This window comes from Daucus carota, chromosome 5 (genome assembly GCF_001625215.2).
Source record: "Daucus carota subsp. sativus chromosome 5, DH1 v3.0, whole genome shotgun sequence".
Classification (NCBI taxonomy): Eukaryota; Viridiplantae; Streptophyta; class Magnoliopsida; order Apiales; family Apiaceae; genus Daucus; species Daucus carota.
Genome location: NC_030385.2, coordinates 39550131 through 39578041, shown reverse-complemented (window position 1 = coordinate 39578041; position 27911 = coordinate 39550131). Strand labels below are relative to the sequence as shown.

The 27911-nt window shown below is 32.5% G+C and overlaps 3 protein-coding genes across 5 annotated transcripts; 1 reads left to right on the top strand and 2 right to left on the bottom strand.

The window, feature by feature from the left end:
- The first annotated feature begins 2457 nt into the window (after positions 1 to 2457).
- On the top strand, positions 2458 to 5694 carry LOC108223702 (laccase-14). Of its 2 annotated transcripts, none has more exons than XM_017398084.2 (6): positions 2458 to 2614; positions 2711 to 2862; positions 2979 to 3223; positions 3306 to 3434; positions 4095 to 5039; positions 5349 to 5694. In XM_017398084.2, exons 1-6 carry the CDS (start codon positions 2522 to 2524, stop codon positions 5477 to 5479), a joined length of 1695 nt encoding a protein of 564 aa, XP_017253573.1. In that variant the 5' UTR covers positions 2458 to 2521; the 3' UTR covers positions 5480 to 5694. The 2 variants fall into 2 exon arrangements, with proteins under 2 accessions (XP_017253573.1, XP_017253571.1); XM_017398082.2 differs by having other exon boundaries at positions 4092 to 5039.
- Positions 5695 to 7515: 1821 nt separating this feature from the next.
- Positions 7516 to 11324, bottom strand: LOC108223703 (pentatricopeptide repeat-containing protein At1g07590, mitochondrial). Of its 2 annotated transcripts, none has more exons than XM_017398085.1 (4): positions 10943 to 11324; positions 9336 to 10724; positions 9097 to 9210; positions 7516 to 8111 (listed from the first exon to the last, which is right to left on the bottom strand). In XM_017398085.1, the coding sequence occupies exons 1-2, from the start codon at positions 11258 to 11260 to the stop codon at positions 9474 to 9476; spliced, it is 1569 nt and encodes a 522-aa protein (XP_017253574.1). In that variant the 5' UTR covers positions 11261 to 11324; the 3' UTR covers positions 7516 to 8111; positions 9097 to 9210; positions 9336 to 9473. The 2 variants fall into 2 exon arrangements, with proteins under 2 accessions (XP_017253574.1, XP_017253576.1); XM_017398087.1 differs by having other exon boundaries at positions 7516 to 8096.
- Positions 11325 to 12965: 1641 nt separating this feature from the next.
- On the bottom strand, positions 12966 to 13897 carry LOC108220428 (metallothionein-like protein type 2). Its single transcript, XM_017394193.2, has 3 exons — positions 13738 to 13897; positions 13482 to 13556; positions 12966 to 13366 (listed from the first exon to the last, which is right to left on the bottom strand). The coding sequence occupies exons 1-3, from the start codon at positions 13800 to 13802 to the stop codon at positions 13273 to 13275; spliced, it is 234 nt and encodes a 77-aa protein (XP_017249682.1). The 5' UTR covers positions 13803 to 13897; the 3' UTR covers positions 12966 to 13272.
- Positions 13898 to 27911: the final 14014 nt, after the last annotated feature.

Here is a 27911-nt window from a genome sequence, read left to right as displayed (position 1 = left end):
GAAGAAGACCATGGGCTAAAGTATTATAATATCACACACAATTTTATTTATTGTGCACTAAGCCGGGGGTCTTCACGGAAACAGCCTCTCTACTTTAAGGGTAGGGGCATGGTCTGCGTACATCTTACCCTCCTCAGACCCTGCTCTAAGCGGGATATACTGAGTATGTTTGGTTTGGTTTGGTTTATATCTCGCGGATATATATATATATATATATATATATATATATATATATATATATATACACACACATACACACATACACACACACATATATGCAACGTATATGACCATCATCTTCATCCAAATCGTAATAATGGACCTCTTACCACCATTACCAGACGTTTCCATGACTTGCCACCATTGTCTATCATCACCAATAGTCACATACACTTTCTATCATAACTTACAAAATTAACGACTACTTATCATCATCATACAACTTCTTTTGCAGCTTCCTACCGTCAAGAACTTTCCTACGGATGAAATTGATAATCTATAATTGATTATCAATAGTTTAGATAAGTAGATTTTCTCAAAATCTATAATCGATTATCAATAGTTTAGATAAGTAGATTTTCTCAATTTTGATAATAAAAATCGCTGTTTACATATTGTATAAAAATAGTGATTAGTGCAGTATAAATTAGCATAAATTAGTGATACCTGTAGTTATAAATAATGGTAGGGAAACTGGTTTTTAGTTTTTTATTTTAAGAGTGGTTTATATTTAATCATGAGCCAGCTTGGGAGTACACATACTTAAATTTTACATGTCCATTCTAAAGTCTCGCAAGCGGGTAGTATATGATCATGCGTCATTTGACGTTGTATTTTTGCTTGATTTGATATGCACGATGTAATTGACCGATTGTGGACGATTCATATTAGCTAGCTTTACTTGGGCATGCAGAACCAGAGATGATGCACATTCTTGCACGAAAAGAATAATGCACCGCGTGATCAGGATTCAGGATAGGAAGTGTAGTTATGAATTTGTAGTTGATCCTCTAAATAGTTATATTTAGTTTGAAAACTTATTATTCTCTTGTTTGTGTCGGCTAACTAGCTCCTTACAGGATGCATGATTATAAGAAACTCTGATGTCTTGTGTTACTGTGAGTTCCCGTTTATATAATTTAATGTATATAAATTTTTGATTATCATTTAATAAAGTTTATAAATTATATTATCATCACTCAGAAAATTTTAAAAATTAATAATCAAAAATATTTAATATCTCTTGAACTATGTAAAATACTGGAAGATAGCTTAAGAGAGTTTGTTTGTTTTTTTTTTCTTCTTTTTTTTGGCGTTGAGGGTATTTAAATGTATGCTTTTCCCGCTTCAAAATCATATTAGTCCATATACATACTGGTATATGAAAGATTTCCAGGGACATTCAAGTTGCATATTCTACAATGACTATTAGGTGCAAAGAAGGGCAGATGATTATTTTTTACATACACATATTCTCTCTCTATTAAATATTTTGCATATAAAGAGTACGCCTTAAAATTCATATTAATGATCTAAACAATTACGGGGAGATCATATTCATCAGTAATATATAACTACACTACTTTATAAAATATGCTTATGAACTGTTTCTTCTGGATCGCTTCGAAAGCATCCGTTTACGAAACTATTTTTAATTTTATAATCGCACTCTTTGTTTTTAACTTTTGATGCCAACAATATTTTGACTTAAAATCGTGTTAATGTTAAGATTCATGTAAGTCACGCCGAATCCAGACCAAAATTTATTTAGTAATTAAACACCAAGTTATCAGAATATTAAAGATGGATTTATAACACCAGATTGTTTATAATAATCGGAGTGATCGTAATAATTTTTTCTATCGTTGAATTCTGTTCGTGTCCTCTATTCTATATGTGATTATCAATTTTAATTTGTGTTTAAAGTTCAAAATTACATCGTAAAAATATAAATAAACATGATAATTTAAATTTCAAGATGAATCACCGTTGATTATATTGATTCCAAGCAAACGTAAATAAAGAAACAAAAGAACGAGAATCAGAGACCTACTGCTACAGACAAGAAACGATCACCTGCCTCGTGTATTCGTGTGTGTAAAAGAAAAGGCGAATACGAATTTGAAAGGCAATTCCACCTTTGAACTAACAGAAAATTTGCTCAACAATCAGCTATTTACACTAATACACACATGTTGGCCACAAAGCACTATAAATTAGAATTGACTTTTCAAAATTAAAACCATGAGACGCGTGCTTCGCTGCATTTAGTTCTTAGTCAAGTAAACATAAAGATAAAGATTGGCTTGTTAAAATAAACACAATAATGTATTTTATATTTTTTCAATACGTGACAAGACCTAATTAAACTAGAATAAATGGAATAAAACATATGTCTAGAATTCTTAATTAGCATAAGTTAATTACAAGTGGCCTCTATAAAAGCCCGTCTCCCATTCTTCTAAAATCAATAAACTTGCAAAACAAATCAGATTCGAAAAGTAGAGCGCAGAGTTTCGACATGAAAGTCTCGGCAATATTTCTGTTTTTAGGGTTGTTATTTTTCGGTAGTATTTTTGTTTCGGAAGCTCGAGTTCGTCATGCTACATTCGTGGTATGTCATATTGGTCTCTGCATGCGCAGATGATAGATCATGTATTATTCGCGCTCTCTTTCTCTCTGTCTAACTGTTTGTTATTACATATGTAAGGTGCAAGAAACATCTTACACGAGGCTGTGCAGCACCAAGAAGATATTAACCGTTAATGGCGATTTTCCGGGTCCGACACTCTATGCCGAAACGGGTGATACACTCATTGTTGATGTTCAGAACAAAGGCAACCTTAACATAACCATTCACTGGTAAGAATAAAAAAAAATACGTAAAAGTGTCTACTTGCTATCCGTGACAACTGAACGTCAACCTGTTAAAAAACATACCATAGTAAGGAAGTTCTCATAATGTAAGTGTTGTGCAGGCATGGAGTGAAACAGCCAAGAAATCCATGGACGGATGGCCCGGAATTCATCACACAGTGCCCGATTAAGCCGGGAGGTAGGTTTAGCCAAAAGGTGATTCTATCGGACGAAGAAGGAACATTATGGTGGCATGCACACAGTGACTGGTCGCGAGCTACTGTCTACGGTGCTATAGTTATCCGGCCTAAGAAAGGAACGACGTATCCCTTCCCTAAGCCTGACGGAGAAGTGCCCATCATATTAGGTACCACGACTCCGTCTTCATTATTCGTATCATCTTTGTTGATCACCAAATTATGTATTTTATTATGAACGTTTATGTATAGGGGACTGGTGGAAGAGCGATATAGAGGAGGTTTTGCAGGAGTTTCTGAGAACAGGTGGAGACCCAAATTCTTCTGATGCTCTAACTATCAACGGCCAGCCTGGTGATCTCTATCCATGCTCCAAACAAGGTCTTAATTAATTCGGCTTCGTTATCATTTGATGACTATAATATCATTGTTTAGAATGATCAGAGACTTTAAAATAATGTTAGATGAAAGAACGGACTTTGTGGTACTATAGTTGTTAGAAAAATATAGTAGGAGGACTATCTCAACATAACACATCCCACACGCAAAATTATTATTTTAACAAATTAAGACCATGTCAAATTATTTTCGAAGAAATTTTTACCACATGCTGCATCGTATCGTATCTGCTCAGTTGCGTAAACAAGCCCAAAGAATTCGAAAATGACATTTTAGTTGAAATGACTGACCGCCGACCCGGTGACATTTTAGCATTAAAGGATAATATTAACCAATATAAAATGACAGCCGGTCTAGAGCATAAGTGGAAATAAAATATTGGACATGAAAATCTAGAATAAAGAGCGTATCTCATATAAATATATCAAAAAATTAGATTAAGTTGTCCACTTAAACCGTCCAGCCTTTTTTCCTACTAAACTTGTACTACAAACGTATGTATTATTTTCCTACTAAACCTGTACTACTAACATATGTATTACTAAACCTGTGCTACTAACATACGTACGTCAGATACCTGGATTCCTGTAAAAATTTGTTGAACGTTTTTATCGAGAGTCTAACTTATATGTTATGCAGCAGACACATTCAAGTTGGTCGTGGACTATGGCAAGACTTACCTGCTGAGGATGATCAATGCCGGAATGAACAACATTTTCTTCTTCGGAATAACGAATCACACGTTCACTATCGTTGGCCATGATGCTGCCTACGCCAAGCCTTTCGAATCCGATTACATCACAATTCCCCCAGGCCAGACCCTGGATGTCTTGCTCAAAGCAAACCAGCCCCCCAATCAGTACTACATGGCTGCCAAGGTTTTCGTTGGCGGCGGTGCAGCTATCTTCGACAACACAACCACCACAGCCATACTCGAATATCGAGGAAATTACACTGCCCCTTCACCCCTACCGTTACCCATTCTTCCAAATATTACGAATTCCACAGCTTCGCAAAGCTTCAGTGGCAGCCTCAGAAGTTTAGCCAGTGCTGCTCATCCTATAGATGTTCCTCTGGAGATCAGCCAGAAGTTTCTTTTCACAGTATCGATGAATTCGGTGCCATGTAATAATACCGTAGATTGTACTAGCCGAAACAATGTGAGGTTCAAAGCGAGTATAAACAACATAACGTTCCAGGCTCCGAAGATTGACATTCTGGAAGCTTATTACCGAGGTATTAATGGTGTATTCGGGGATGATTTTCCGAGGAATCCACCCCTCGAATTTAATTATACAGGGAATATTTCAGCCGCGCTTCGGACGCCAAGAAACGGGACGGAAGTTAGAGTACTTCCGTTTAATTCGACGGTGGAGCTTGTTTATCAAGGAACGAATTTGCTAAGGGGGATCGAACATCCCATGCATCTGCACGGATATAGTTTCTATGTTGTCGGTTGGGGACTCGGAAATTTCAACAAAGACGAAGATCCTAAGAATTACAATCTTGTTGATCCTCCTCTAATGAATACTATTTCAGTTCCTAGAAATGGTTGGACAGCTATCAGATTCAGGGCAGATAATCCAGGTACATATTAATATGTAACTCGTACTCCCTCTGTCCTCATTTTTTTACGATTTCTTCTAATATTTGACATATATTTTTAAAATTCTATAAAATATAATATCATAATTTATTTTTTAAAATTTACTTTTCCCGTCAAATCCTTCGTCTTTAATATAAAAAATCTAGGATACCAAATGAATATGTGTTATCATAAGAAAAGTTTGCAAATAAGTTACCTAACTCTAAACCAAACAGGTTACATTTAGATACATACATACATATATATATATATATATATATATATAAATCTAGTTGACCTGAATGTAACAGGGGTGTGGTTGATGCATTGTCATTTCGAGCGTCACATAACGTGGGGAATGGAGATGACTTTTATTGTGAGAAACGGAAAACGCTCCGACCAAAAGATTCTGTCACGGCCTTCTGATATGCCACCATGTTGATGCACAAGGACCAGAGAAAAGTGCTTATTCTAGAAGTCGTGCACTGTTATGGCATGAACGAGTTGTAGTCTGTCGTATTGTTTGCCTGTATTTGTTGTAGTTAAGATCTTGTCTAATACGGAATAGTGTTGGATCACGATTGGAATAATCATGTAAAACAAAGATCGTTTGCATGTATCGATCATTCTATTTGTTATATAATATGGTTTTGTCAACTGCTGAGTTGAATGGTAAAGCATACTCATGTTTGTTAACAATATTTACGATCAAACATTTTGATATACGAAATTTCATAAAAAGGTACACAATTAACATACATATATATTTACACAACTACAGAACTAGGATTTTTTTGTGTCTACCTTGCCATTGGCATTATCCCTTTGCTGACTGTGTATGTGATAAAAGCTACGATTAATTTCTTTGTGGTAAAACTGGGACTGTTAACAAGCTTAAACCCTTTTGAAATCATAATTTGGGGAACTAATTAGATAGTGATTATTCCTTGGACCAAATGGTATCCTTCCCAGGAGATTGCGTGCACTCTCACAAGTGATAATTGAATCTGACTTATAAATTGTTAAAAGTGTTTGCATAATTTTTACTCATAAGTCAATTGAGTGTTTAATAATTTAAATCTATAATTTTCTTAAAAAGTCAAATTATTAAAATACAAGAAACATTATTAATAAATAAATTTTATTACATATTAAAATTTTTAAAATTTTATAATAAAACGCAAATCACTAAAAACTAGAACTTCTGGCTTTCAGTTTCTAACTTAAAATATCCAAAGAAATAACTTTGCTTCATTTGCCAAACAGCACGTAAAAAGTAGAAACAATTTCAAATGCTAAGAGTAAATCACTTAAAATAAGTGCGCAAAAACATAGGGGGTGTTTGGATCGAAGAAGCGCTAGCTTCTTTTAAGGAGAAGCCCAAAACTTGTCTGGACAAAAAAGCTGGAGAGCTTTTTCTTGACAAGAAAGCAGGAAGTGAGAAGCTCAGTTTTGTTACTTCTTTTTTCTGCTTCTCAGCTTCTCACTTTTTTATTGTCAGTGACGGAAAAATCTAATGAACTCACACTCCCTTGCACCTAGCTTCAGTATTTTCAATGCTAAAATAAACGTTTCAATGCTAAAATAAACGGGCAAAAAAATTACCTTTTCACTAAACGACGCACTTCAAAAAAATTTAAAACAAATATCCGTCTTTATTATTTTATATTTTTTATTTGTTACCAAATTTTATCTATTATCAATAAAAAAAACTTTAAAAAAATATCTTATAACACGGCACGAACTTATAAGTCAAACTATCCAAATACTAAAGAAAAATTTATAAGTTAAAGTTACCAAACACTTTAACAACTTAAAAATTTTACTTCTATTTCTCACTTCTACTCCACTTCTTTTATTTAAGCAAGAAGTCACTTCTTTTAAACTTGTCCAAACGGCCCCATACGAAGCTGCCGGGCCAACTTCTTGTCCATGTGTTTAAAGTCCCGAACTGCCCATGTGTTTTTAAACTCCCAAACTGCGTCATACAATCATGAAGTTGAAATTACTAGAGTTTCCTAGAGATTTGTTGACCAGCGGTATCTCGGCCCTTAACTACCTTGAAACACTTTGGTAGTGTTCCTGGATCAGAAGAACTAGCGACTGGCCGAAGAGTGACATAGGAGAGGTTTTTCAAGATTTTCTCAGGACAGGTGGTAGCCAAAATGGCTCCGACGCTCTAAATATCAGTGGTCAACCTGGCAACCTCTATCCATGCTCTGAACAAGGCTTTATCATTTCTGACTCTAAGATGTCCTTGACAAAAAAAAAAAAAACTTTCATAAGATGTGGGATCATCAAGGCATTAAAATTTACAATAATGAACTTTATAACAACTAATGTTCTGAAGTGAGTATGTTTATACATGTCGAACAACTTCATAAGCCTAGACAATTAATGTTTTCTTTGAAGATCATCGTTAGTTCTTTAAAAATCATCAACATACTATATTTGTATTAAAAAAAATGAGAGTAAAAGGAAACATAAAAGGGACGACAATCTATTAAGATGAATAATGCTAACAATGTAACTTAAAGCATGTACAGACTTAATCATACACCAACTATTATGTATAATATGTACAGAGTATAATAATGAGTAAATGTCTCATTAAAAAAAAAATACAACTTCAAATATTTTGCAAGTAGAAACGCTGTGCTCACTCAATGATAATGTGCTTCACTCAATAATAATGTGCTTCTATTGCAATGCAGATGCATTTGTCGGCAAGACTTGCATGCTCTGAATGATCGATTTTGCAATGAACAGCATTCTTTTACTTGGAATAACAACTTACACGTTCACCGTTGTTGAACACAATGCTGCACATTCTAAACCTTTCAAATCCAGTTATATCACAATTGCCATTGGCAAACGCTTGACACTTTATTAAAAGCAAACCAGAACCCAGATTCAAAGAACATGGCTGCTTAGGTTTCTACTGGCAGTAGTAGAGCTCTTTACAGTAACACCCCCACCACAGCGACACTGGAATATTGAGGGCCAAGCCCGAGGCTATAACACTCCATCTTCCCAACTACCTCTACCTATTCTTCCAACTGTTACACATTCAGCTGCATCATAAGTTTAAGTGGAACTTTTAGAAGTTTAGCCAATGATGCTCATCCTATAAATACATTGGGGATTCACAGTTTCAATGAACTAAATACCGTGTAACGATATTGTTGGTAGTTCTCCATTACAACATGAGCTTCAGAGCAAATATAAATAATGTAACATATCAATCTCCGAAGACAATTGAGATTATATAAGCTTTTTATAAAGGCGTTAAAGGTATATATGGGGAAGATTTGCCTCAGATCCGCCTTTCGAATAAAACTACACACACAGCAACATTCCAGATGCACCCCAAAGACCAAGGAATGGAACATAAGTTACTTATTTCATTTAGTGTGGCATAAGAAATTTTTATCAAGGACCATTTGCTATCCAGGATAGAATATCCAATACACTTCCATGGGGTATTGGGGTGTCCATGCCCCCCCCCCCCCCCCCAAAAAAAAAAAAAATCTCGTTTTCCTTTAGTTTTAGGCATAAAAACTAATTAAATAATGTATTTGGTCCCCTCACAATCTAATGAATATTCACAGTCCCCCCATTTTCTTCCTCCAACTCTCATGTACTTTCGATTTACAATTATACATTCATAATATTTATTGTTTGATTCTTCAAAAACCTTGCATGTTGCATGTACTTCCATCTCTAATTTTATTATATTTTTATTTAAAAAGATCACCCCTGCCATAATTTTCCTGGTTCCCTCCCTGGATACAGTGTTTATGTTTTGAGAGGGAACCCGGAATTTCGACAAAAGATGGATCCTAATAATCATAATCTTGTTGATCCCTCTCTAATGCATACTGCTGTTCCTAAAAATAGTTGATCCTATCGTGCACGAAACAAAGCCAAATGGGCAAATATGTAGCAAAAAAATGTCAACGCACAGACATGTTTACAGATTTGTCCTAGTAGGTATAACACAGAACAGATTAAGCAGTAACAAACAGAAGAAAAAAGAGGAAGTCCGTCAGAAGTAACCTCAGATTGTTATTGGCTAAATTAGACCAGTTGTCCTTCGTCATGTCAACTCCATCAAAAAATATATCACCTCCTTTCTATAGATTCTATTGAACAATTTGGCAAAGTAGAGACCTATGTAAAAATTCAAAAAAGATACAAAAATGACAAGCTGCCAACAGGATAAATTACAAAGCTCTACAAAGAACATAGACTGCCTAAGAGTCAGTAAATCAATTAATCTGTAGAAGATTTCTTACCTATCACGAGCATAGAAAAAGTTTCACCTCCTACAGCTGCATAATGATCTTTCAGATTTCTGCACGAGTATGGCATCTTATCCATATTCCGAATTTTGTGGGAACATTAAACTATAATTTTCAATCATAATCATTATATTAGGTCCTGTATTGCTCAATAAGCTTAAGTAAGCTATAGGTCTCAGAATCAGGCCTAGCCCCTCCCAGTATCATTCTTCTAAGAAGATTCGAATCATAGATCTTGGCCTTTATGTATGCCTTAATTAAGGTGTTGTAAACAAAAGTATACTTGGTATAATTTGCCTTCTTTAATTCCTCAAATAACTTCTCAACATTCTCTACATCACCATTTTCTGCAAATATCTCAGTCATTGAGTAAGTAGTCTCTAGCCATGGGGTCGATTTTCTGATCATTGTGGTGGTTGTGAAATCCATTCCTAACTCTAGGGTCTTGAGAGCTTCTTTGACTAAGCCTGCCTTCAAGCAACCAATGGCAAGATGTCGATATGTTATGGCATTTGGTTTACATCCGACTTTGTCTATATCTCTGTACAGTGCAGTTGCTTTGCTAATGAACCCATGTTTGCAGTAAACAGATATCAGTGAATTGACTTGCTCAGTGCATGTCAATCCTTTACTTGTTTTCATTTCATAATAAAGCTCTTCAGACCTGTTCACCTCCCCAATTTTACCAAATGCTTCGATTGCTAGCACAAAACTCTTTGAAGAAACATGTGGATGGCTTTGCACAGCACTCCAAATCCTTTCTACTTCCTTCTTCTTACCCAAGGAACCATATAATATAATTAGGACGTCCAATGTTGACCAATTTTTCCCTGTCATGCTCTTCTCCACGGCCTCAACATAAGCCTCGCATACAGTAAACAATCTTGCTACAGCATGAGCAGTTGCCAGTATGCAGTAAGATATCTCATTGGGTTCAATCTTTGCCAGTTTCATGTCCCCATATACCTTTACCAACCCTTCAATATTATGCTGGTTAGCTTCTAATTTTAACAAAATATTGTATGTGGAAACATGGGGAACCACATTATCAGCTTTCATCTGTGTGAGAATTTTTGGAATGGCTTTCTTCCGTCTGGGAGATGAATGGAGGATAATGAGCCGGTTGAAGATTAAGTGTGAAATAGAATAACCAAGTTCCCTCATTTTCCTCATATAAGCTAGCGAAACTGTTATCTTGCCCTTATCCAAACATGCCATTACAAGGTTGTTGTAAAGCAGCTCATTTTGAAACTCTGACGGAACACAAGAAAATAGCTTCTCACCTTGCGAAACCCCATGAAGTTTAGTAGTAAATTCCAACAGATACGAGTAGTCTAGTTCCTTTGGCATGTAGGGTTTTTCCCTAATCACCCATTCCATAACCTGTAATACAACAACCCAATATCAATAAACTAAACTCACTGCTTTTCCTCTGTCATGCTTATAACATAACAAAAAGAAACAATAATTCAAATTTAAATCGCGGTGAGCATGGGATCCATTATATCATAAAATCTGATTTCGCATCATTTATATAACTTCTAAATAGTATTATTATTGATTCAGACATTAAAACAAACAAATTGAACGCAAGATAAAACCTGGAGGGCCCGTTTGTTTTTTCTACGCTTGCGTAAACGGTTGATGGTATAGAAGATATCTCCTCTGTGAACTGGAAATCCATCGCCCATCCAGCTCTGAAATGCAGAGCAAACAGGCTCTTCATTCGGGAGCTTCTCAATTCTCTGACACAAATTACTCTCTTCTTCATCATCTAGTTCGGGGGAGCTTGAATTGGTATTTGGTTGGGTACAGAAGCTGTGATTCAACTGAGGTAGCTGGGACGTCCAAGAGATTAAAAGTGTTCGACGAATTGCCTGTGAAAAAATCTGTTCCCACAGTAAACTTAATGCACGCATAGTATGAAATAGGGCGAATAAATTTATGCTCCAGTGTTCTTCTGTTTTGAGTAAATCAGTGACCGGCGATATTTACTATTTAGGCTCTGTCATTTTAATATTTTTTTAAACATAGTTATGTAATTTATTTTTAAAATTTTTACTTTCAAATAAATATTATTTTTTTAAAAAATAACTATATTTTAGAGAATTATCAAAGTACGTTTGCATCTCCGGTATACAAGCGAGAATCTCAGTCCTCCCGTTGCTGGAGCTACAATACCATATTGAGTAATCAGCTCATCTAAAACCTTAATGTGTTCCGTCAAATAAAAAAAAAAAAACCTTAACGTGTTAGAAGAAGAATCAAGCCTCTAACCGTTAATTGGATAAATTGAAAGTTTGAAATATATGTTTGGGTAATTTTAATTCATGACATTTCTTGAGAGCTAATTAATTTTTGCAATGTAAAAAACTATATTTTCTTTTATTTTTGTAAGTTCAGCACTAGACCCCTCATCCCTTGCTAGGTCATATGCCTGTCTCATCGGGGAATGCTAATGTGGGCTCTCAAAGGCCTCTGTCCTCCCATTGTGGAGCTGTTGCTGACTTTCAGAGTTTCAGCACATAGTAGTTATTCCTCTAATATATGTCTACTTTCTTGATGCTCTAAATTATCTGCATGCTTTACAAATACCATCAAAGTAGTAGGAATAAAACAAGAAAGTAGCACTCTCAAAAAAGCAAGAAAGCAGCAGTAAGGATAAAATATAGGGGGTGTTTAAGCCGGCTTCTGGATTTATAAGTTAGGAGCAATTATAAGAAATCATGAAATACTTATAAGAAGTTGAGTATACAAGCTTTTGTTTTACGACTTCTACTTCTTTTCCAAACATTTTAATTACTTATATATAATATAAGTCTAAACTTGCTTCTAACTTCTACTTCACTTCTTTATTTTGCTTCCCCAAAATATTGGAACCTTCTATTTTTCACCTGCATTCCCCGACATATATGGTAGATTTACTCCTACCTTGAATGGAAATTAGGTTCTGTATTTATCTTACCTTTTCTCTTTTATAGTTCTTGATCAAGTTGGAGCCAGAAACTTTGCAAAAAGTAATTGATGAAGCATTTACAGCAGGGAATTCTTCATCATATGTGAATTTGATCGCCATTATCAATTCGGATTGATTTTGCTAGTTTCTTTATTGTGTTTTTTATATTGCCATCAGCAGTGAAGAGATTTCATAGTGCAATCTTAAAGAAAAGGATTATCACTCCTTGAACACCAAAGAAAGAACTACAGGTGAATTCTAATGATGTGCAGAATTGGTATCTCATGTACGTACAGCTCAACAATTCAGATGCAATGGATGCAAAATTTTATCTTTTGAACTTCTAAATTTTCATATCTGGTTCTGATAGTCTCTGCTGTGTGCAGCGAACTAGCATATAAAAATAAAATATGAATCATTCTTTCTATCTTTCCATCCATGAATGTAGTTCAAGAGAAACTGAAGTCTCTGAAGTTTATGACATCAGCCATTAATCACATATGTCCGCTCTACATCGTGGCCAAGCCATTATTTTTAAAAGACCTCATTTTTTGCCATTATATTCAAAACAAGTTTTTTTACTGGGATTTGGATTGAAATTCACTCAACAAAAAAAACGAAAAGTAAAGAAAAAGAATTGAGAAAAATACGGTGCAGAACGCAGATAATTAATGAAGATGAAGGATTTATCATTCATAACATTTGTTCCAAACACACTACAATCCAAAGATTCATCCCCCTCCTTCACTATAATATATAGCAGTACAAACTTTCGATACCCATAAAGCAGAAACAACAATGTATCCAAACCCACAAGCAGCCGAACACCACATACAATTTCAAGACTAAAATTGCAGTTGACATCCAGCTCCCTTATTATAATACCATATAATAACATATGCTTTCACACAGAAAGACACACTTAAAGTCACAAACAAGCTGCTTTATTAGGGCATCGATTCCTCCATTTAATCATCAACACTTGCACGGGTTACAGGTGCAGTTTGATCCGCACTTGCACGCATGCCCTCCTTCAGCTCCAAAGCTCATCTCGGAGCCCTCAGCGTACCTGTTATACCACATGCCCCGTCATTCACATAAAAAATTTACGTTTATATCTTCGCGTAAATATTAAATTTCTCTGTAATAACAAATATCCAATTAATTAGATAATTTATACATACATCATCGTTGGTGCAACACCGTCGATCAAGGGTGTTGCAGCTGCGGTGTTCTCCATGTTAGGGTACATGCCGCATCTGAAATTAAGGAATTAAAACAGGTAAAATAAAATTAATTAAATATCAGGACAGTGACTCGTTCATTTCTGGAATGCAAGTGACTACGTTTTGAGGGCGGCTTAATCACCGATATATGCCTCCAACGAGACTCGAACCTACTTAAAAATTTACGAAAAACATAATTAAAAGGTAAATTTACCCATTGCAGCCGCTGCCGCACTTGCAGTCAGAACCGCATCCGCACTTTCCTCCACAGCAAGACATTTTTGTTTGATAAAAGGAGTTGTCAAAAAATATGATTGCACTGTATATTGATGTATTAAGCACAACTGATGATTATGGGATTGTCATAAACCCTATTTATAATGCAGGCAGGAGGAGAAAGGATATGTATCCACCGTCCACGTGTACAGATCACACAGCAAGTTGCAAGTTGAAAGAACATTTTGATTGACCTACCGTTTTCTGATATTTATTTTTCCATTTCAATTATTGTGATCCCAAACCTTATCAATCCATTTCTTGGGCCAATAAAGATTAATTTGCTTTTAAGTCGAAAGTGACAATTGTATGGTACATAACAAGCCCACTGAAACAAAGTTAGCTTTATGCCAGGAATATCAGTACTGAAATCATAAGAGCCATTGAATTTTTTATGAGCCATTGAAACGAATTTGTACAATATTTTGTGACACTAAAAGTATCTACTCACTATAGTATATTAAAAAGTTTCAATCAGGCCATGTTCTGTGGTAAAAAAAAAAAAAAAAAGGAGAAGCTAATATTTTTTTTCCAGAAGAAGCTAATATTCTTACTGTAACTTATTCACAATACTCATGTGAGATTTTAAAATTCAAAAAACGATGATTGGGCGTCGTCATGTGAATTTTATCTGCTATGGTAATTCAAATTGTGGTGCATGTACCAACAAAAAAATCATCATGTGCGATTTTAAAAATTAATACGAAATATTCTGAAATCTCAATTATTTAATCAGGAAAATAGAATGAATCTTTTTCATTACTCGTGTTATATCGATTCTTTACACGAATTAAATGTATCACGACGCTAACGAGATGATCCAGACATGTTCATTATATACAGGACTGTACTGAAGAACGTGGGCTGGGCATGAACGTAATTGGATTCTCAATTTATAATGGGCCTACCTTACCCATTACCTTAGCTGGACCATTACCCTAGCTGCACTAGACTGGGCCTAGTTTATGCCCGCTATTTCTGAAGCCATCTATCATGAATCATGATCATTTGACATTTGTGGTCTGTGGACGCCCTTTTTTTTTTCTTTTTCGGTAAGTGTCCATAGTACCATGGCTATGCTGACGATTTTTTTTAGAGTATGATGATATTTCATGTTTTTTCAATATAATATTTGATGTTTAGTTTAACAATTTTGCTATCGTCGTGGTAACGACCAACTCACTAACTACATGAATAAGATACTTCACTTATACTATAAATTTTCGCAACCACGTTGCGTTTGACTTTAATAATTTTGGAAGAAAATCGCCTCAAATCTTAAATTTTTTATTAATTAAATTATTTATTATTTTCAACAACAGTGGATAGCAATTTCGGATGGGAGTCGTCTAGTGATTTTATCGAAAATGTTTACATGTATATAGTAATAATAACAATCGTTATACACTTCATAATTATTTTAATATTATTTCTATTCTGAAATTAATTATCAACCTCTGAAATTTATGTGAGGCAGGCGGAGAATTAAGCTATTCGTTTCCAAGATTGTCCTTAGCCAAGGGTTTGGGTGGATTGTGGCCCCACCGAATTTATAATTCTTGCTCATCCTGTACCAGACTTTTTTTTATATATTAAAATTTTACCTGAGCTGCTTACTTATCAACCATACAAATACAACCAACGATAATGTATAAGAAGAAAGACGATTTATTATAACTATTTGGATAAACTATTTGATATAACCATTTCTGAGAGTTTTTTTTTTTTAAAAAAAAATCCTTTTTAAATTAAAAATATAATAATTTTCTTGGTAATAGATTTAAGTCCAAAAAAATTATGGGCCGTCTGGCTGAGCTTAAAATAAGTGTTTTTTCCTTAAAATAAAATAATGAAATAAAAGTTAGAAGTTAGTTAAGACTTATAAGTGATTAAAGTGTTTAGCAAAAAAGTATAAGTCATGAAATAAAAGCTAGGAATCGTAGCTTTTTACAAGTGTTTCTCGACTTTTTACACAAACGGTACGAATAAGTGCTTCCAACTTAAAAGTCCAGAAGCGGGGCTTAAAAGCCCCGCCAAACACCCACTATATGAATTTTAATCGCTTAGTTTAAATTTTTAATCTTTCACTGAAAAATAGTTAAAAATATTACTCCATTCATCTTGTTTTAATAGTTGTGTTTGTCAAAAAAAAAAAAAATATTATTTGTGTTCTTATTGTCCAATACAAATTTCAATATTAACTTTAATTAACCCATACAAATTTATGAATTCATGAAAATGATGTGGAGCTTCAATAAAATTAATGAAAAATTGTATAGTTGATGCAATATAATGTTTAATATTTATCATCCTAATATACGTGAAATTTTTAAACAATACTACTCCCTCCAAATTTTATAAGTTGATTTTGACACCTATTTTTAAATTCAACTAAATAGTGTAGGTATATTATATTTAATTCAAAAAAAAAATAACAATTTTAATTGTTATGATTAATGTCTCCTAAATTTGTATGTGATAACATCCAAGTAATATGCAAGAAAAACGGAGCTTGTATTTAAATGGAACGGTTGGAGCATGAAACAATCCCTCCTTCAACAATTACATTACAGATTACACTACACACATGAACTTCAAGTATTAACACACATTTACAACCAGTTGCTCCAAAACTCCTCTTTTTATTTTCTTGGTCAAACATCTTCTTCCCCTCCTTTTTTTTAACCAGAAGTTATACACTTACAACATTGAAAAAGCTCTTTTTTATATAAATAATCTTCAAATTTCAATATATTTAAAATTCGAACATGCTAACGAGTTAAGTGAAAAGAAGACAGAGAAGCAGAACCGCACGAGTTGTCAATGAAGACAAAATGTGAGTGATGAATGACACAAACATTATACGGCGATACACATACTCCCTCCGTCCCAGTCATTTGTATACAAATGGCTGGGACACGGAGACCAAGAAATTGGGTAAAAAATGAGTAAAGTTGGATGAAAAGTGAGTATGGTGGTGGACTCTATTTATATTTAATAATAAATTTGAGATAGTGGAGGAAAGTAGTGGGTGTAATAGTGTTTATATTATTATAGAATAGAGATAGTGGAAGAAAGTAGCTGGTGTAATGATGTTTTATATTATAAAAGTTTACTACTTTTAGAATGTATACAATTGATGGGACGTCCCAAAAAGGAAACTGTATACAATTCATTGGGACGGAGGGAGTACATAAACACGCATTAGTGTGCGTGTGTGTAGAATGTTGATACATGACATTGGAGACAATGGGAATTAGTGGACATGTATATGAGTGCGGTGGTAGCGTGAGAGCGACCATGATGCCCTTCTTCTGTGATAGTCAAACTATCTGGATTGTGTTTGCTCTATGGCTATCAATTTTACTCTTCATCTAACTTTCCGTATCAGTTATCACCAGTTATAGTAGTTTATTTTATTTTTGCTAAATAACTATGGTGGTGTTTGTTTCCGGCTTAAAAGTCGGGTTTCTGGGTATAAGTCAGAAACACTTATTCGTATGGTTTGTATAAAATGTTAAGAAGAACTAATAAAAAGTTAGGAATGCTAACTTTTGTTTCAAGACTTCTACTTATTTCCCAAACACTTAAATCACTTATAAATCTTAACTTATTTCTAAATTCTATCCCACTTTTTTATCTTAAGCCAAAAGCACTTCTTTTTTTTTTTGTCGAAATGCAAAATTTTATTAAATCAAATCATTCTGAATACATTTCTTGACATTGATCGGAACAGAAATCCAATCAAAAATACGATCAGGATACATATGCGACCCACGTGCTAATTCGTGAGCTGACATATTCGCAAACCGTTAGCACTTATTTTAAACACACGGTCCCTATATATTTACTTATTTTACCCTGGCAATTCTTTTTTATAGTCCAAGCCTCCAAGGGTAAAAGTTGTTTCCATTAAATTGCTGTATGTTTTGAGAAAATAAGTATAAAATTTTCATAATTCTACATCTCGTCGAGATTAAGATTTTGATTAGTCACCGAAAAAGGAAGCTGGAAGTATACAACTTGGTTAATTCAAGCTGACGACAAGAACACATACCTACCGTATACATGCATGCACGTAGTTTTAATGTACAGTGTTGTTCTAATATATCAGGATGCGGAGATAATAATGACCCCACAACTAAGAAAAAGAAAAGAGAAATTATTTGGGAATTTGGCAAAAATGCCCCCTTTTATCATCTTTATTGCAGACTTACGATCTGCCTCAGATTATTGCAAAAGTACGATTTCTTTATAATTTTAATGAAAGCATTTGTAGAAATACACGCTTTGTTCTTGCTTCTGGGAGTTTCGCTGTCTTCATCTTCTAATCTGCAAAACTTTCCTCGCGATCTCTCACTCTTGAAACTACAGGCCACACCTCATGCCGACACACGCCGTTGTGAAAACATCATTCTCTCCCCTCTCTCAGGCGTCTCATCTCTTCCGTTCTCCCCCCTCTTTTCCCATTTCTCTCGACGCCGCCCGAACCTCTGCCTCGTAAACCACGCCATGGATGTTCTTCAGCTCTTCAATTATGAGCCCTGACATCCGAGACCTCCAACGAATCCACTAAACTCAATATCCACACCCATCCGTCTCAATTGGTTATGATTGAACCAGAGACAGGAAGTAGATCCCCATCTTCATCATCTTAATTGGTTGATTTTGTGATTGTTTTTAGTTGATTTTGTGGTTGTTTTTATGTTTTCGTTATCGGCCCCGCAGAGGCATTGATTTATTAGTCATTTGCAACTAGTTGCAATTTATTATGCAACTAAAATTTATTTTCGAAAGATTTTTTCAAAGTTGAATTTGTGGTTGCATATATGGTTGCTAGAGTTGCAGATATGGTTGCATACGCAACCACCGTACTTTTGCAAATATATTTTGAAGTATAGTATTTTTGCAATTTGTTTTAAAAAATGAAAGTAATTTTGCAAAAAATACTTAAACTTGGGTATTTATGAGAATTTTACCAATAAAATTAAGAGCTGTGAAAATCTTAAGTTCGGGAACTTTTGGTGAACACATAATTGAATATTTTTAATAATTAACTCCTATAAATATAAATAATCTGCTAATAAAAATCCCTCCTCCCTCATGGATACTCCCTCGTCCCAAACTAGATAAGATAATTGATTTTGTATACGCAATTTACAATACATTTATCATTTTTTGTAATTTATTTATTATAAATGAAAACAGAACAAATGAAAAATTAAAAAAATTATACATATAATCTTTTTATCTTAAATTACTGTGTTTAAAGTTAAGGAACTAATTTAATTTGAAATAAGATAAAAAACAACTAATTATAGGGTAGATCAACTAGGCTGGCCGTGGCTGGCTGGCTGTGGCACCTTCCTCTGTTCTTTTCACAAAGCGGACAACATTTCTCCATACATTTATATGATATACCTACCTAGTCAACTTAAACATGGTGCCCACACATGCTTAGTCCAAAAGTCCACCTCCCATTCTATTCTTAATCCAGATATTAGTATTTTAATCTATGATCTTCCAATTTGGTCATTATTTACTTAAAAACTTTTATGAAATATGCCAATATTGGTCCCGACTCTCAGAGCTAATCATGATCATGGACACGGTAACATTTTTATAAATATTTTTTATATTAAAGTTGTTTCAAATCTGATATTCGCTATCTTTTTTCTCCTCCCTTGAGTCCTTCCTTCGCTCTTGCTTGCTCTAGAATAGACAAGTATATTTGACTTTTGAAGGTAGAATTAATCATTCTTTGAAAACATTATCTATGTGATTATTTACTTTTGAATTTATGTGATTATCGATTGTTAACGCGTTTTACAGTAAGTTAAGAGAAATAGCCACGTATATTGAAGCTTTAGAACAACTCTTAACATAGATATCTTATATCAAAATTTAAGATATGTAAAAAAATTGAGTGTTCAAATAATATCTTAAAACCATGTTTTAAATTATAATTTGAAATACTTGGATAGTACTCCAACGATCAATAGTTCTTAATATGGTATTATTTTTCTCAAAAATATAAAAGTATAAAATTAAGGGTTTGTCTAGTGTGTGTCCATGAGCACATGCTAAGCGTGGAATTTGATATGTCTGGGAGGTTTTGATTGGTGTGGTTGTTGTATTTGCAGAAGGCCCATCATTATTAAGATATGAGAACCAATCAAAATCTTCCAGGATCGTAAAATTCCGCGTTTAGCATATGCTCATTAGCACACATTAGAAAAACCGAAAATATAAATATAATTGGTAATAATCTGATAATCAAATTGTTAAAGAACCTCCTTCAAGTTATAAGAAGATGATGATAACCAGAGTTTGTACAGTTTTTCAATTTGTGTATTAATTATTTTTCTTTCCACTCATTTTCTTTTTAATTATGTTAACATTTTTTATTCAGTCAAATTAAAGGAATTAGAAAATCATGTTATTTTTCATACACATTAATATTTGTGACTCTAAGTGAAACAATTTTGGTACAAAGTAAAAAGAGGAATATGACCATTATTTTTCAAGAGACTCATAGACAATTTCTCAAAGTAATTTATCATCTTATAAGCACAGTGTTTAATAATACTTACTTAAGAGTCCAATCCTGGACCAATAATGTTTGTTTATACCGACTGACTAATTCTCTGGAATTATCACGATCTTAAATATATATATATATAATGTTGACCCACAAATGGGGATATTTGCTCGGTGTTCAATCAATTATAATGTAGGGTGTCAAAGCAGTGCAATATTTTTCTCGTGGAGTTTTGTTTTCTGGTTCTAGTTGGCCTCAAGAATATTGCGAAGATCTTTATGGGGTTTGAATGGATTATCTTCGAACATAAGTATATAAATGAACGTGTACAGGAGATTAGGAGTCCTTTGTTAGCTAGTGGACTGTGTACATGCAGCATGCGCGTTGCGGCGGCCTATAAAAATTATATTAATGGTCTAATATTAATATTTTTAGAATAAAATAATTTTATGACTGTTTATAAAAGGTATATATTAATGTTTCAAGTTAATATTTTTAGGATAAAATAAATTTATATTATAAAAATATTGATGTAATACAAATACTAATATATAAAATTGCAAAATTGGACTATAACTTATGGTGAAAAAATGAAAATAAATTTATACACGTAATTAACAATTTAAAGTATGACGAATCTTAATTTTATTTGTTTTTTTTGGAAAAGTAATCATGTTCTTACATTGTCACCTTCCTCCAATTTTTTTAGATTGATTGTGCACAAAAATATTTGACTTAAATATAACTACCCTCTTAAAAGTTGCTTGAACGGAGCAAACAGATAATGCATGAATAATTTTTTCATGTATACAAAGTAAATAATATAAAAATTAACAACAACAAACATGTCCGATGAACAAAACAAATATTATAAAAGAATAACCAACAAACATACATCATTAATAGTTAATTTATTGACATCAACCATCAATATCCTGTCAAGATTATATTCTTTTCCCGTGTTTTGATTTGTCGACTCTAATATAACGGTCTATAACTACATTTGCTTGCAACAACCTTTACTGTAACAACCTTCACTTATCGTTGCAGAAGAACGACACCTCCGAATTAGAAATCGAGCAAGAGAAAGGTATTTCTAATTTTTGATTTTTTCATCCAAAAATTTCAGAAAATTAAAAAATAGAACGGAGCGATGTGAGAGGCGCCACCTACACGCTTTTCGATTCTCCTTTAAAAATCGAGTAAGAGAACTATCAGGTAGGTTTGTGGTATTTATAGGTGGAGAGAGACTTGTTTGCTACTCTTTCCCATAATTAAATAATCTGAACAAAATCAGATTAAAATTTTCAAGCTACTATATTCCATAAATAATCTGTCTTTCCCATAATTCAATAATTTGAATCAAAATCAGATTAAAACTTTCAAGCTACTATATTCCATAAATAATCTGAAACAAAATCAAATTCTGAAACTTACTTGTAATATATCTGAAACGCGTTGCGGCGGTCTATAAAAATTATATTAATGATTCAAAATTAATATTTGTAGAATAAAAATCAATTTGCGTCGACTTATAAAAATTATATTAATGATTCAAAATTAATATTTGGAGAATAAAACAAATTTTATATTAAACATCTTGATGCAATACGAATATTAATATTTAAAATTGCAAAATTGGACTATGATTCATGAGTGAAAAAATGATAATAAATTTCTACATGTAATTAATGATTTAAAGCACGATGAATCTTAATTTTAATTGTGTTTTTTTTTTAAAAGTAATCATGTTCTTGACTAACATTACCATTAACTTTTCTACTTGTGCTTTTTTAAAAGTAATCACGTTCTTGACTAACATTGTCGTTAACTTTTCCAAACACTGCTTCTTAGACATATACACCACTTCCTGCATATAAAAAAGTAATCATGTTCTTGATTAACATTGTCATTAACTTTTCCAAACACTGCTTTTTAGACATATACACCACTTCCTGCGTATAAAAAGCATACGGCTCTTTAACAGAACTGATTGATGACATCTAGCCATATACATCGATCGCCCAATAAAACAGACAGTAAGCTTGCAAACAACAACAACTACGTCCGACGACCAAAACAAATATTATAAAGGAATAACTAACAAACATATATCACTGTGATTAGGGGTGTGCATTCGGTTAACTGAAACCGAAATTTATTTTGGTAAACTGAAACTGAAATTCTATGAAAAACTCTACCAAATACCGAACCGAATTAATTTCGGTTTTGTAACCGAACCGAAATTTAAATTTCGGTTAATACCGAAAACTGAAATTATTAACCGAAATTTTTAGAAAAACTCAGAAAAGTGAAAACTATGAAAATAATTTGAAAGAAACATCATTACATCAAGCATTAAGATAATTTGTTACTTAAAAATTACCACTTAAAACTTCAGTTAACCGTTCGATTTTCGGTTAACCACGTTAAAAAACCGAATAACTGAAAAATAAAAATTTAACTACTGAAAACCGAACCGAAATATAAATTTCGATTAACTGAACCGAAATTATTTCGGTTATTCGGTTCGGTTTTCAGTTAACCGAACCGAATGCACACCTCTAACTCTGATATTGAGAGAGAATGTAGGTTGGGTTTAGATGATCCAAAACCCTACAACCTACAGGGGTATTTATAGGTGTAGAGAGACTTGTGTGCTACTCTTTTCCATAATTAAATAATCTTAAATAGAATCAGATTAAAAAACTTGCAAGATACTATATTCCATAAATAATCTGAAACAAAATCAGATTAATACTTGCAATTTATTATATTCCATAAATAACCTGAAACAGAATCAGATTAATTTATGCCAAGATATATACCATAACAATTAATCTGAAACAAATTTTTTAACAAAATCAGATTAAAACTTTCAAGTTACTATATCCCATAAATAATCTCAAACAAAATCAGATACTGAAACTTACTTCTAATATATCCGAAACTAAAAAAGGTAGTTCTAATTTTTGATAATTTTCATCCAAAAATTCCAGAAAATTAGAAAAATAGAACGGAACAATGTGAGAGGCGCCACCTACACGCCCCCCGCTTCTCCTTTATATAAGTATATTGATTGATTTTTTTTGTGCCAACTGCTAGCTTAAGTAGCATAAACAGTATGGTATTTTCATTTTGTTCGAAGTTTTTATTTTACTTTTTCCATAAACATTTTTAATATATGAATAGTTATATACTAACAAATATTTAAGATTGTATTCCCTCCCCCTAATTTCAAAAAAAAAAAAAAAAAGATTGTATTCCCTCCCCCTCTCATTTCTTATTTTTTCTATATTTCTGGACAAATATTTTAAATACATATAACACATAATACATAAATTATATTATATATATATATATATATATATATATTAAAATATTAAAATTTTTATTTAATAAATTAAAAATATATATATAATTATATTTTATAGAAGTTGTGGCCAACCCTTCTCCAAAATAAAGTAATTAGTCAACGACCCTCGTCCCAATTCTGTCAAAATTACCATATGTACTGTACTTTACAGACTACGCAACGATGATCGAACAGGAATTTCTCAACCTCGTGGGCACGTTCCGATATGAATATTGAATATAACGTATTACATAATGGTATTCACCAGGGGTGATCGCAGTGCGGGGGTGCGGTTTTTGGCTAAAACCGCAAACCAAACCGCATATGCGGTTTTGCCAATTTCCCAAACCGCAACCGCACCACGAAAAGTTAAAACCACATAAACCGCACCACGAAAAAGCGGTGCGGTTGCGTTGCGGTTTATGCGGTTTATGCATTTGAATAATTTGTTAAAATTAAATTATAAAATTATGTTTTGCAGGTGAATAAGATTTGTCCATTATTATAAATTTATCACTACAAGTAATTATTATTATTCTAGTGATGGGAATTAAAACTGATGATGATCAGTTAGATGTATCAGAAGGCTTATGATTCCGTTTGAAGAGACTCATAGACATATCAGGATCCGGGTTCATCTCAATGCTAACTGCTAACAGAACTTTTCTGGTGTGGTGGCTTTCTTTAGGATGTAGAAATTTGTGTAATTATATTGCATAAATGTGATTTCCACTTGAGAAAGACATAAATGTATGATGTTGAAAAATAATTGAGAACCTCCACACTCCTTTAATACATATGTACTATAATATATATAATTTTTTTTATATAATATGTTAAATGCGGTGCGGTGCGGTTTTAACCGCATTTTATGAAATTAAAACCGCAATCCGCACCGCAATACTATTCACATGCTCAACGAACCTGGTAAAGATGAGGTAAAACAAAATGATCGAGTGGGTACAGAAAGTTCGAATTTTAAAAATTAGGAAGGTAAGTACAAGACAAGGTGCAGCTGCTAGGAAACTTCGCGGGGATTTGAATTGTCGTGACCTATTTGGTTACAAGAAAATTTCTTATTTCTCATTATATAATCGCATAAGTTTCGGTTAGTGATGACTGATGATTAGTTATTAGAAAACAGAAACGTTATGAGTCATGACCAGATAAATTTCTTTTTTTTTTGTCAGGTGACCAGATAAATTTCTCAAGTGTATACTTGTCATTAAAATATTTATTTATTACAACATTTTTGCGGGGATTGAACAGAAAAAAAAATGCTAGTCAAAACACGTTTTTATTGATGTTTTAATTATATATGTATAAGTCAGTAACAAATTAGTTGGGCAGGGTGTTAAATACTGTAATGAGATTATTTTAAGTATAATATAGTAGTGTTCAAGGCACATGAGGTGAAGAAAGAGATATATTTAAAAAATTAGAAATCACATGAAAAATTTAAGATTTGAATTGATAATTGATATTATCCGGAGGTTTAATTGAAATGGTGGTTTGTACTCAAATAATTAAATCCAAGAATACTATATCTGAAAAAGGTTTTTTTTTATATTTAAAGCGTTATAGTTGTTTACTTATAATAAATATGCATTAAACAGATATAACTAATTCAATAGATTGACCAAAATAATTAGTCAGATAATCAACTTAATATGTTGATATTATTTCAAAAAAAAAAAACTTAATATGTTGATAACTAATTAATATTGTTTTTCGACTAATTTTTGACTAAAGAATATAAGTCACTCTTGCATTAATTCTAAAAACTGAAAATTACATATTAAAATAGATTAAAAATTATTTTTGGGGACATGATTTTTTTTTTTTAACAATTGATAAAATATAAATAAATTTCAGTTAAATTTCGGTCAATTTGACTGATAAAAAATCAAGATATTTACTTAAAAATAATTATCAGGAGATAACACCAAATAACAACACTTTAGGAGTGTTCTAAAAATCCCCGATTAATCCTCTGCAAGGTCGGTCACCGATCCGATTTTTGAAATCCGATTAATCCTTATATATATTTCATAATCGAAGTATATGTGATAAATTATTAAAATTAAAATACTATATTACTTTAAATATGAATAAGTATAGAGTTTATGAATATAATAAATATATTAGTTACTAAATAGCTAATATAATAATACTTAAATATTAAATAATATTTTAATATTAAAATAAACCCGATTTTAACTCCGATTAATCCTTCCGATTAATCCCCGATTTCCGATTAATCCTTGAATCGGTAGCTCAACCGATTAGGTCCGATTCCCGATTTATGTAACACTGCACTTTAGACGTTTCTGGATACATATGAATATTAATAAGTCTATAAAATACAGTATACAATTAATGATTTTGAATACCTCTGTTATTATAGGCTGCACAGATAAAAGTCAACACAAACAGACAGCCATAAATGAGTCAATCTACCTAAAACACTAAATCATGACTTCTAGTAAATGTGCAGGATAGGATTATTAAATTTAGTAGCCCCTTTTATAGTTTGCAAGTAATTTAAATTGATTAAAATATTTATTTATTATTATAAAATTTTCTTTTCCGAACTAAAGTTTATAATTTATATTTTTATCCACTAATAAATATCAAATAATAAGTGTATATATATTTTTTAATCAACTTAAATATGTGGAAAAAGTAATAATTAAAACAGGATGTATGAAGTGAGATTTTACAACCCCATGTCATCGAAATATATATAGATCGGTACATGTATTCCCAATACAAATTTGTTCAAGTAAAAATTAGAATATATGCATGAATGATCAGAGTTAAAAGAGAGTAAGTAAATTACTTTTATTTTGCAGGAAGTCAATGCTTGTAAATGTACAATAAATTCATTTGAGTTGACAATGATCTAACCGCCATAACTTAGTACTCCCTCTTTTTTTTTTATATCACTTTTGATTTGGACATCTAATTTTAGATGGGTTGACCGAATAGTAAAAATTATTTTTTTATTGACTTTTTTTGTAAATTAAAATTTTGATTATATATTTTTATTCAAAAAAACAAAATTATAAAAATAATACTTTTAACTACTCGGCCAAAGCACTTAAAGTGTGTCAAAAAAATCAAACGTCATATATTAAAAAACAGAAGGAATACAAATGAAATAGCAGTGCACATACCTTTTAACTTTTGACTAATGAAATTGACTTCATTTTGAATAAAATTTATATATGTTATATAATTTGTATAATATCTTCCTGGTATAGTTAACTAATCAATTTTATTCAATTTCATTGGATATGTCTCGAGCTTCAAAAATATTGATAATACTGTACGTATGTAGCCAACCAGGCTTTACATAGATCTATATCTCTATATAAATTATTCTCATGAGATTACGATCCATTTTCTGGTGAGTTTTCACTTTTCAACCTAAATTTTTACCTATTCAACCGCAATTTGCTTATAAATTAAGATGCCGTTTGGACAAGTTTAAAAAATTATTTTTTACTTAAAGTGAAAAAATGAATTAAAAGTGAGAAATAAATAAATAAATAAGTGTTTGGAAAAGAATTAGAAGCTCTCCGAGAGAAGTTAACATTCTCTTAAAACTGTTTCTCCTTATTTACACAAACGGTTAAAGAAAATCAGAAGGCAAAAACCACTCATGTTTCTTGAAAACAAACAGCGGCTAAATTCCCAAACGAGTTTCTAGGCAGACTATTCAAATTAATTTCCAACTACATGAAATCACACTTAACTTTCAGGGGTTATTCTTATTACCACGAGGGGTTGTTTGATTGGAGGGAGGGTATGAAATTGGGGTTGAGAAATCGGGTTGAGATGATATAGGGTTGAGATATCATTTTTAATATCATGGGTTTGGTTAAATATTGGAATGAGTATATCTAATTTGAATACTTTTAAGTGATTAATTATAATTAATTTAAAATATTTTTGAAATAATTTTTTTATATATCTTTGAGCCATCAACTTCATTTGGTATTAATAATTTGAATTTAATGACATAAATAAAAATAAAAATAGGGAAATTCTTGATGGTATCCTCTTAGAATTGGCTTTTCTCAATGGTACCATCACATTTTTGACTTCTACCAGTGGTACCCTCGTACTTTTAATTTACTCTCTATGGTACCCTCGTGTACTTTAAATTTACTCTCTATTGATTTCAAACTGTAAAACAAATTTTATATTT

Coding starts and splice junctions, on each gene's coding strand:
- LOC108223702 (XM_017398082.2), top strand. CDS start 2,522: ATGAAAGTCTCGGCAATATTTCTGTTTTTAGGGTTGTTATTTTTCGGT. Junction 2,615..2,710: donor TTCGTCATGCTACATTCGTG/GTATGTCATATT, acceptor TACATATGTAAG/GTGCAAGAAACATCTTACAC. Junction 5,040..5,348: donor ATTCAGGGCAGATAATCCAG/GTACATATTAAT, acceptor TGAATGTAACAG/GGGTGTGGTTGATGCATTGT.
- LOC108223703 (XM_017398085.1), bottom strand. CDS start 11,260: ATGCGTGCATTAAGTTTACTGTGGGAACAGATTTTTTCACAGGCAATT. Junction 10,725..10,942: donor AAAACAAACGGGCCCTCCAG/GTTTTATCTTGC, acceptor GTTGTATTACAG/GTTATGGAATGGGTGATTAG.
- LOC108220428 (XM_017394193.2), bottom strand. CDS start 13,802: ATGTCTTGCTGTGGAGGAAAGTGCGGATGCGGTTCTGACTGCAAGTGC. Junction 13,557..13,737: donor TGCGGCAGCGGCTGCAATGG/GTAAATTTACCT, acceptor CCTTAATTTCAG/ATGCGGCATGTACCCTAACA. Junction 13,367..13,481: donor GGTGTTGCACCAACGATGAT/GTATGTATAAAT, acceptor GTGGTATAACAG/GTACGCTGAGGGCTCCGAGA.